General features: G+C 39.7%; 2 protein-coding genes across 2 annotated transcripts in view; both read right to left on the bottom strand.

Moving 5' to 3' along the window:
• Positions 1–917, bottom strand: part of STK31 (serine/threonine kinase 31) — a 30,412-nt gene extending 29,495 nt beyond the window's left edge. Inside the window, exons 1-2 of the mRNA XM_065752265.1 lie at positions 869–917; positions 236–288 (exon numbers count right to left, since the gene is read on the bottom strand). Of these exons, the coding sequence (XP_065608337.1) occupies positions 236–288; positions 869–917 (102 nt within the window). The remainder of the gene's footprint in view (positions 1–235; positions 289–868) is intronic.
• Positions 918–4,410: 3,493 nt separating this feature from the next.
• On the bottom strand, positions 4,411–10,688 carry FAM221A (family with sequence similarity 221 member A). Its single transcript, XM_065752801.1, has 7 exons — positions 10,630–10,688; positions 9,423–9,596; positions 8,702–8,892; positions 7,281–7,487; positions 6,385–6,495; positions 5,843–5,931; positions 4,411–4,508 (listed from the first exon to the last, which is right to left on the bottom strand). Exons 1-7 carry the CDS (start codon positions 10,683–10,685, stop codon positions 4,446–4,448), a joined length of 891 nt encoding a protein of 296 aa, XP_065608873.1. The 5' UTR covers positions 10,686–10,688; the 3' UTR covers positions 4,411–4,445.
• Between the last annotated feature and the right edge of the window lie 657 nt (positions 10,689–11,345).

Here is an 11,345-nt window from a genome sequence, read left to right on the forward strand (position 1 = left end):
CTAAGAGACATGGGTTAGTGGACATGGTGATGGATGGACTTGATCTTAGTGATCTCTTCCAAACACAGTGATTCTATTATAGTTATACTCTATTCTAATATATACCTGTCTAGAGTTCAAGTAGACGGATACAATTATTTTTTACTTTTTAGAAAAGTGACTGATTTCAGTTTTAAACAGTGCTTGTGATTCCTAGATCTAAATTGGCCTGTTAACCTTTTTTTTTTAAACTCACCTGTGCCCAAAACGTTATGGCATCTTCAACGTGGCAACCCACGACATCCTCAACTTGGAAAAAAAAAAAACAGCAATGAAGCATTACATCTGTGGTGGTTTCACCCAGCAGCCACTGAGCACCACACAACCATTCACTCACTGCTAACCTACCAGAGGGGCTGGGGAGGAGAATTAAAAAGAGAAAAAAAAACAAAACTAATGCATTGAGAAGGGTAGTAGTTATGATAATAATAGATAAATACAAAAGTAAGTGGTACACAAGCAATTGCTCACCACCTGCTGACCAATGCCCAGACAATCCCCACCCATGCAACTTCTCACATGATGGCACAGGGTATGGAATACCTCTTTGAACATTTAGACGAGCTGTTGCGCTCCTGTCCCCTCCCTGCCCCTTGTTGGTGGGACAGCACAACAAGGCAAGAAACTGACACGACCATGGCTGCGCATGGCTGCCCAGCAACAAGTGAAACATCGCTGTGTTATCAACACTCTTTCTCCTACAATCACAGCACAGCATCGCAAAACAACTCCAACCCAGGCAAAACCAGCATAACTTTACTCTCAAATGTAAGACTGCATTGTTTGTAGATAAAGAATCAACAACAAAAAAAAAAACACCTCACGTTACCTTTGCTGTACTCTGTGCCTTCATCCACGGAAACCATGACAGGATTCATGCCTGCCCCTGAAACAACACAATCCCTTCAGCCGAGGGAAAGCAGTGCTATCTCGCAAGCAGCCACAAAACCCCTCCCAGGCTAAAAGCAAGACCCCCGGCCCTCGACCCCTCCCTGCTCTCACCGTACCCGCAGGTTAGACCCCGCGTGGGAGCTCAAAGCGCATTTACCCACGAGGAACCCACGCCACGTGGCACGGCAGCACGCACCACCGCCCTTCGCGCACTTTCCCGCCCTGACCCCGCGCATGCGCTGACCGCTCCGGGGCCGCCCAGCGCGGGAGGTGCGGGAGGAGGGGCTGAGGGCGAGGCGTGTTTACTGCTTCGTTTTGAAGTGACAGCCTGAGATGTTCCAGCCTAACCCCGCTGTGTCTGCTTACCGCGTGAGCGCGGTTTTTGGGACGCCTCTGGGCACGGTGAGCCCGGCACTCCCCTGGGCAGCCTGATCAGTGCATCACAGAGACCTGCAAACAAGCCGCTTAATGTGCACGACGTGCTTTGAAGATCCTGAGAAAGACACGTTTTAAATTTAGCATCAGAAAAACACAGAATCGGAAGGAACCCTTGTCCCCTAACATTACTGGTTCATCTTTAGTGTCATTAATATTTCACCTCAGTTTTTCCACAGGAGGATAAAAACTAATACAGAAAACTACCTTCTACTCTGAGCATTGTAATAATGGCAAATATTCGTTTGAAATCCAATTATTCTAAGCACAAAAAGTGGCCAAGGGCTGCCTAAGACCTATGCAATTACATTTAAATGGTTAGAGCGCTCTATTTATGACAGATCCCCTGTGCCTAATTCCTTAGAGTGAGGAATGGTTAATGTGTGCAGCTGAATGACAAATAGATGCCCACAGATAAATCATAAAGTGATAACTGCCCTCCAACATTCTGCTCTAAGTCCAGGACTTCTCTCAGGAAGCAAGTCATCAACAGGTACACATGTCATTGAGCTCTTTAATGACCACTGTCAGTGGGAAACACTTTGGCATCTGATCTCTGCTTTTACATTTAACAAAATTCCTTTATTTATAGAACAGAGACCCTGCAAAATGATCCGTTGTTTGTTTGTTTTAGGATAATTTCTGATCAGTTACTTTAATTATGAGTCATTCTGATTTGCAAATTTCACACAAGAAATTTTTTTTTCACACTCCAGTTTTCACAGCCAGAAACATTATACAATATATTCCAATTACTTTATCATGTAAGGATACTAAAAATTCTGCAAAATGTTCTACAGTGTTGTACTAAGAAGTGAAAGGTATGTCTTGTAGTAACAAACCAACTTTCTTTTACTTGGAAGTCATCAATACTGGTGAAAAGGGTTCAGAACTCCTATGTAGTATCTGGCACAGATGATATTTTAAAAAAATCACTATTTTCCAACTATGAAGTATTATCAATTACATGTAATGACTTTTTAGTGTCATTACATTGGAAATTTAAAATATGTTTAAGCATGGAACAAAATTTTAACAGGTTGACTTGCATAAATGACAGTTAATGATAACTGAAGTAAGTTCAGTACAATTTGGACAAATCAAGTATTTAAAACTGGCAAGCATTTTTAACTTAAATCCTTTTTCCTTTTTTCCTTCCCTTTCCCTTTCTCTTTCCTTCTTCCAGTGGAAAAATGAAACTATTAAAACTTCTCCTGTGAAGTATATTGTTGTATACTTCATCTTTGAAATGTACGCATACATTTCTGGAACTGAGTTCTCCAACAACTACAGCCATAGGGATAAATACAAAACTATTAGAATAAATTTCTCACTTTACTCTGCAGTGATCTCGTGGAGAACAGAAATAAAATAATTTTTCTATATTTTTTATTTGCCATTTTTTAAGTGTTATCTACTTTTTTTGTTTCTTGTAATTCTACTCTGCCAAGTAGAGGTACTATAGAAATGATTGCTTATAAGGACCAGAAGAGGGAGCTCAAATTAGTACCTTTATTTATTAAGATAAAACCGCGTGTAACAGTGTAGAATTTAAATGGTATACACTTCAGTATATTATGCATTTAAACTAAGGTAATAGGTTGTTCTCACCAATTAGCTTCACTGCTAAAAGCAACACAGCACGCAAGTTAAGGTGAACAGTCACTGCTTCTGCTTGAATTTGGGCAATCAAGCCTTTATTCTCTTTGCACTCAGATCCAACCACCTCTGTCAGTGACTGTGTGGCTCACATGCACTCTCAAGAGACTTCCTTCTTTTGCACAGCTGCTATTTGAAGAAAAGAGCTGGGTTCCCAAATGCATTCCACCCTCACCTGATTTCCTCTGCCAGTATGGCACATCCAGGCACCACAGTGGGTTCAGCTCTCTGATGAGAATCAAAGCTCTTAAAGATTCTCCTGGCTCTTGCTATAAAGTCTCAGCAGACACATCCCACCTGAAAACCTTCAGTCCAAGAGTCATGTTCAAGTACTCTTAAGGACAAACAGACTTACATATCTGTTTTCAGGTGAGCCTACAAAGTTAACTCAGGCACTAATTTTGCCTCCTAATTCCAACCACCCTAAAGCCTCAGCCCAGTATTCAGCATCATGCTACTTAACAGACCTAAAGCACTGCACAACATTACCAAATTTTAAGTTTTCACACAAATGTCCACAACCTTTCGTACAACATACACTACCACAGCTGTGCATGTGCACAAATGAAACAAAAGGAGACCTCCCATCTTGAGAGACTCTGATGCATTAGACATGATGAAAGAGAATCTGTTGGATAAAGAACTTTATATCAAGCGATATATGATTATATGCAATAAACAGCATATTCATTTCCACTTAATGATGCCAAAAGTTCAGTGTAACAGTCACTGTTATGTAGACAACAGGATCTCTTCAGCTAGCTAGTAAGAATGCATTGAAATGGGTTTACAAGCATATGGAACACATAACCACTTATACATGGGAAGAACAGAGCCTAGGGAAGTGTGAAAGACGAAAGGTACATTTGAATTTTATACAGTGGAGTTGAAACCAACAGAAAGAAAAACAATGTAAAGATTAATATGTCAGTGTTAATAGAACAAACACTACCAAGTACAAATCCATGAACAAGATGAGTCCTAACGATTCTGCAAATAAAGTACATCATAAAAGTCAAAGAATGGGATGGGTAATACTTTCTTTGCCCTGCTGCAGTGTAGTACCTAAAAACATGCTTATTCTCTCAGACTTTAAATAACAGTTCTGTAAATCTCTAAATATGATTTTCCATTCTCAAAAGAGTACTTTTTATTATTTATTATCATTTATTATTATTATATTTATTATTTATTGTATAACAATTCCAGCAACTAGAAACACTTGAATTAAAGTACCAAATTTATTAAAATATTATTAAAAATTAATTTCAGAAGAACAGAAAATTCAAAAGAAGTGAAGAAAGAAGTAAACAAATAGTTGCAATGACAAGATATTCTTCAGTGAACAATTAATATGTAATTAACACATAATCAACATGTAATAAATTATTAACCATGTAAGTAATGTTTATTTATTAATCTCATGGCTTCTTTGATGGCACCAGACTTTTCTCTTTTCCTTTAGCAGTCTTCTCCTTTTTCAGCTGTAACAAAGAAGATCACAACAGCGATTCATGAGATAATCTGCAAGTAGGCTAACAATGCAATATTGAGCCTCTATAACCAGTCACAAACTTAGCAGTGATTTACGGGATAGAGAGAGGTAGAGATTATTATTAGTTCAACCCAGAAGTGCTCACTTTTGAATCAAGTGGTAAAGGAGCACTTTCATGGCTCTGCAGCTCCTCTGCTATTCAAGCTTTATTTCTGATAATAGACATCTAGGTAGTCACATATCCCTTGAGGCCAAAGTCCCTCAGTCCACGGATTAATCTTAATCTCAATGAAAATTAAAGGTGTTTTTTTTTTTTTTTTACAGCTGTTTTTTACAAAACAACCACCACCTACAAAATCACAATGCAATTTTGTTGCTGAAGTAGATGTTAAACCTGTATCTCAACCTCTACTTGCTGAGCACAAGCTCACCTCCTCTCAGCAGGTTTTTCCACATAGTAGGCTTTTACAGCATGGTATGATCTGGCAACACACATCCATTTTAACTTATCCGTTTTGTAATAAGACTCACTAATTAATCCAAACAAATATAACCGTTGGCTTCAGAAGCAACAATTTTCCACGTGCATTATTACAAAAGTGACTGAAATAATATTAAGAGCAGTTATACAAAGGAATATCTAACTATCAGAAATGCAGGGAAAAATAAAACAATGTTTTTAACTTCTATTTTTTCCTATAGAATGGTGAGAAAAACAAGCAAGGGATGTACAGAAGCAAATGGACTGCTAAGCATTCCTGTAGATGGTGCACACAGGAGCTCATTCTAAAACACTTTTCCTTATTTGGAGCTCTGTAACTGAAATCCTTCCTCACTTTTGCAGAGAAAAGAAAATATTGGCATGGAGAAAAGACTTAGCAATTTGACAGTAATGGTAACATTTTCTCCTATAAATGGATCCCATATTTGGAGCATTTTACCACATTTTGTAATGATTTCCAAAATGAAACGATTTAAAGTTTCACAAAGCTCAAACAGCTGTCTCATTAACAAACACACCTTGTTGCAAAGAGCAAGCATAACAGCAGTTAAGCTTTAAGGAGTTTGTTTTTATGTAATGGAGAGTTAACGCAATAAAAATCTGCACGATTAAGGCAAATTCCATCCTCATCATAACTGGCCACTACCATCCTGCAATAGCATATAATTGTATTTCAACCTTTATCTTAATACACTAGTTTTTCACAGGAAGAGAAGAAATGACATAATACGTTTATATGCCACTTAAATTAGATGTTTAGCTTTCTTAGCCGTCTCTTTGTGTGAATATATTTAAGTTAAGCAATAAATATGATAACTTGCCCGCTCCTGATAACGTTTTTCAAAATAAGCCATGTCATCTTCTTCTGAATGCCTTTCATGAGACATTTGTGTTGTGGCACCAGAACCACCTACAGGGAAAAAGAAAAAACAAAAGCATTTTCATTAACAATGTTCTCTGTTCCACAGAATTGGCAAAACTCATTTAAAAACGAGATGTAGTACAGATGTAGTAACACATCTTTATATACAAACCCCAGAAGCTGAACAAATGAGTATCCCTTTAAGGCTAGCAGCTGTGTTAAATATGAATTCTGGAATGATATTAATTGCTAAATACTTATTCAAAAGAAGGGATATAAAGTAACCATAACTGATTCCTAATTCCAAGCAGAAACGACTTTCTGAAAGAAGGCATTCTCACAGGATTGAGCTAAACAACCACACCAACTTCCTGATATGTAGACATCAACATTTGTAGTATTTAACTTTGATTTTTATCCTTAAACATGCTACAACTCACAAATAAATTAGATTTTATGTGATACACTTATTGTAAAAGATATTATTCTACTAAATATCACCTGCTATCTGTGAGACAGTCTGAGCAGAGCTAGAAGGTCCCTGAAATGCTTTTAGTACTGGATGATCCATGCTGGTTACAGGGGATTCTAACAGCTCAGCAGAAAGAGCCCCTGTTAAAAAGAAGATGAATGAAAACAAAAATTCACTATGCAAGATGCATTAAAAACATAGATGCTGGTGTCAAAACAAAGGTACAGATTCATATGAACAACACCATGCACAAAAACACTGAAGAGTATGGCTTCAAAAGAAACGAGAGGCTTCAGTTCTTTATTTATTACAGCTACAGTATAGCTTCTAAACTACAAACAAACCCAGGAAAGATCAGAATTTGGAAAAGAAACTGAGAGTGCATGGAAGTAATAAATAAAAGAGTATTTCAGGACAGAATGTGTCCATTACTATATGACACAAAACCTCAGAGCAGCAGAGGATTCAAAGTCCAGAGTATTTGTGTGCGTGCGTGCGTGTGTGTGTGTACAGAACAGGCACTAATCTATGAAGGTTTTTTTTAATGTTGGAATAATATAAAAAAGGGTGATCTGGGCAGAATTGTGCTAAAGGATTAACGTAAATATAAAATGAAAATTAAAAAAAAAAACAAACAAGTTACAGATTTGTCTCTAAAATACATACTCCAACTAGAAGCTACTGTGTGCATTGCTAAAATTATTGATCATTTTGATCATTTCACTGTGGGAAGTTGGACAGGACAGGACAGTCACAGTGGTCTCCTCACACATAAGAACCTCTGGAAAAAAAATATCTGTCTTAAAGTCCTACCCCTATTGACCCAGTTCACCCTCAGACTCTGGAAGTCTCTCTAGAATGACTACTTTACAAAAAAATACTCAGTTGAAGCACTCAAATTTCATCTCAGGTCAGCTGCACTCACCTATTCCACTGTCATCAAATCTCATGTGGCCTTCTGCCAGAGAACTGAAACCAGTCAGTCCTCCCATAGCCGCATAGGGAACATCCTGCCCCACTGGCTTTCCCTGGGCTAACCGCTCTTGTTTAGTTTCCACTACTGTTTCATGTGCATATGTTGGCTGACCACATCCACAGGTAAAGCAGCTGTGAAATCCCGAACACGTGGAACCTAATTAAGAAATAAATAAATGTTGTGAGTGAGATGATAGTGGAATTTATGCCTCATAGCAGACAGGATGTTATTTCTCCAAACTGATCTTGTGAAAAACTAGAGTTCCTTCACTGCAAAAACATCCAGCTATATCTTTGGTCTTGGTTTGGTCTTGGCTGAAGCATTTCAGCCTCACTTCATCACAATATGAAACAGATATAGGGATGAGGTGTATCTGCCCTAAGTAAGGCTCAGACCAAATATCATAAAGCCCTTCTGGAGAAGAGATCTGGACAAGAAACTGAAGAACTACAGGTGTTTCATTATTCTTTTTGGACTGCATCACAAATCTATTTATGACCTGCCCCTAACTGATCTCTGTTGCATGTCATTTTGTTCTTAGAATTGTTAAAGGCTTGCTTACTTCATTTTGGGCACTCTTCAGTCATAGAGTTCTTACTCTGTATTTTCATACAAAAGATAGTATGTACAATACAAAAATATATATTTTTTTATTTTAATATTACATGTAATTTATCTACCACATTAGTTTGACAGCTGGTCTAGAGGAGCACCAGTACAATAAAATAGCACTGAAGCAAGTCTCGTCCCTTCTCTGTGTGATCTCTGAAGCTCTCAGAAGTGGATGGTGTTTTCAAGAAACACGAGAAAAAGTGAAGAATGGAAGATGTTGGAAGTGAAGAAGATTACTTAAAACATTTTGTTCTAAGGTTCTATGTTGAATCATCCAACTACACATTTAGGTCTTACACATTACTCAAGAGCAAATTCTTGAAAAGCTGTAACATAAATATTTTATGTTTAATCCCGTGGGACATGATTCTCACCTCATCCAGCAAAAGCTGATTATGATTGCTACCGTCCATATTAAATACATTTCAAGAAAGAAATTCACTAATATTACAGAAATCTAAGAGAAGAAATTTTCAGCTTATGCGATTTGGGTGCCAATGAAGTTTGTGCATTATTTAATTTCTATGGTTAATAATTACTGCTGTTTTGCTACAATAAACTCAATCAAGAGAAGCAAAAAGCTTCCCCTGAATGCTTCCCCAAACCTTTTGCTTGGGATTCTGCTGCCATTTGCATTTCTGGACCAACGAACCACTATCTTCAGGAACTGCTGTGTTACAGTGTTAACAATGCTCTGGGCATACAGAGTTCCCAGTCAGTTTACTACTGAAGGCTGCTGCAAGCCAATGGTAACTTACACAAGTTGCAGGAAAATCCAGGAGCTGCACTGTGCTGGTCTGCAAAGTGCTTGCACCTACAGCGGATGGGCTGCGTGCCACAGAGAGGAACGTAGTGGTAGGACTGGCATGGACAGCGGCTCACTCTGCACGGCAAACAGATGGGACGCTCTTTGGGAATCACTTCGTAGTCCGTTTTGTGTTGTTTATACCTGAAATGGGCAAAAAGAACAGCTTTTAAAACCTTGTTAGTATGTGCCATAAAACTATGGAAGCCTTGCAATTTAGCTTACAACTTCTGAGTTGAAGTATCTTTAATTAATTACTGTTAATGACTAATGTTTAATTAGATACTTAATATTGGGTGCTTTTACATCCATCTATTTTATACATATTATGGATCATTATGTTTCATCTTTATAACAATGTCGGAACCCATTTCATCTACAGATAACACCAGCACTATCAATATGATGTACGAATACAGACCATGAAAGCATGGCCTCATGATCCTTCTGGCTTGTGCCTTGAAGCTGAATTTATTGATATCTATAGAATTGTTCTGGCCCGTACAAAAGCTACTGGGATTCAGATTTTTTTTTCTTAATTCTTATAATTCAAAACGTAATTTTCCAAAAGAGAACTTCAATTAACTTGCCTATGATGTACTAGATGTAGAAAATTGAATATTCCCTTCATGTAAAAAGAATACAAGGGTGCAGAAAAAAGCAAAGATCCCCACCGGTGAGTACAGAAGCACAGCGTCTCTGGTCCCACCAGCTTGCAGTCCATGCCCATGGGAGACCTCCAGCTGACGTACAGCCGGTTCTGCAGACGGATGGGTAGCACCTTTCTCTTGTATTCCTCGTATTCCTCAGGGGTAAAAGGCTTTCCTCCATCATCATCACCTACAATTCTGTAAGCACATCATTAAAAAAAAAAAAAAAAGGAGAAAGTAAAACGTTTCCCAATATATTTTTTGCAAACAATATATAACAGTACTTTTGTTGTAAAAGCAAAAAATCATATATTACAGAGTACTGTCTTGTAATAAATTTAATTAGGTCTGTTCCAATAGTAATGCCTCCTATTTCATTATGCTGGCCCACAGCATCAGAGGCAGTTGTTGGTACGGTATGGCAGTATAAGTTGAACCTTCCTGCCAGTATTCCGTTACATGTCATTGCTGTGTGACAGATGGCAGCAGAGGGGCAGGCTGACAGAATGGCAGCTGACACGGACGTGTGCCTGAGGCAGAGGTGTGCCACTGAATTCCTACATACGCAAAAAATGGCACCCACTGACATTCATCAATTCCTGCTGAACGTTTATGGATGTGTGAATGTTTATGAATGTGTGGATGTGAGCAGAGTGAGGCGGTGGGTGCTGCGTTTCAGCAGTGGCAACAGGGATGTAAAACATAAGCCACAAGCTGTTGGCCATGCACAGCTGTCATGCCACGAAATAAAGAGTGTCTCAATCAGCTCATCTGCACAAATTGGTTGATTACAAATTGAACTTTGTACAGAGAATAACAGCCTCAGTGCATTGAAATGATGGTGGCAATGTTGCAAAGTTTGTGCCAGGTGAGTCCCACAAATGCTCTTTGGGTCCATGTAAGATGGACAGTGGGGCAACATTTTCCTAGCGATGACGCTGTTTGTCACAGTGACTGTGAAACAGTGGGTCACCTCCTCTGGTTCAGATGCTTCCGAGTGTGGCATGCATGCTGTTCATTGCCGGTGACAATGCGTAACCGTCGGTGGTGACCGCGTTGAAAAGTAGTGAGAACGTGCTCTGCCGAATAGCATCACTGTGCTCTCTGTCTCCGTTGTGACGCCCACGGAAACAAATGGGAGGCATTATTTTCGGAGCGACCCACGTTCATTTCCCAGCACTCCCCTCCCCTCCCCTCGAGATGTCTGTGCCGGACCCGGCCCCGCTCTCACCGCCGGTACTCCGCGTACTCCTCCACGGCCGCCGCGGCCGCCCGCAGTCTCTCCATGGCCGGACCGCCGGGCAGCGGCCGCCCCGGGCTGGTGCCGGTACAGCCGTGTTTGCTTCTCGTCCTGCTGCCGTGCGCTGTAAGCAAACGGTAGTCTTGGAAACGCACTGTGTACTAAAGGCTAACGCTTGTTCCTGCAATACCGCAGGAGCATTTCCTCCTCAACAAATAGCTTAAATATGTAATATTTTGTGAGAGGTGTAAAATCATCAAACAGCAGCTTCAGATGTTATGTATGTGGGTTGCTCCAAAAGTAATGCTTCTCATCTCCATGGAAACTACTACAGCACATCTCTTTCCATGCTGAAGGACGTGTCTTGAACTTTTTCTTCTATGAGCTATTCATGCCAGCACTCCAAGCACGGCTGTTCTGACTCTGGCTTGTAGAGATGACACAGTTCTCATCACTGGCACCACTGCTCAAACACTTGCTGTTAGCTCTCCATAAACATTCAGTAAACACCAGTGAATGTCAGTGGGTGTCATTTTTTACACCAGGGAGGAATTCAGTTCCACTCCTTTGCTTCATCAGCACCGCCATGCCAGACACCATTCTGTCAGCCTGCCCCTCTGCTGCCATCTGTCACACGGCAACAACAGGTAACCAGATAACGGTGGGAAGGTTCAGCCTGTGCTGCCATACTCCCAACATCCACTTCT

Source organism: Cyrtonyx montezumae, unplaced genomic scaffold, assembly GCF_038088225.1.
Source record: "Cyrtonyx montezumae isolate F1298 unplaced genomic scaffold, pur_monq_1.0 scaffold_8, whole genome shotgun sequence".
NCBI classification, from domain to species: Eukaryota; Metazoa; Chordata; class Aves; order Galliformes; family Odontophoridae; genus Cyrtonyx; species Cyrtonyx montezumae.

Coding starts and splice junctions, on each gene's coding strand:
- FAM221A (XM_065752801.1), bottom strand. CDS start 10,685: ATGGAGAGACTGCGGGCGGCCGCGGCGGCCGTGGAGGAGTACGCGGAG. Junction 9,597..10,629: donor GAGTACGCGGAGTACCGGCG/GTGAGAGCGGGG, acceptor ATGTGCTTACAG/AATTGTAGGTGATGATGATG. Junction 4,509..5,842: donor AAAAACGTTATCAGGAGCGG/GCAAGTTATCAT, acceptor TCTTTGTTACAG/CTGAAAAAGGAGAAGACTGC.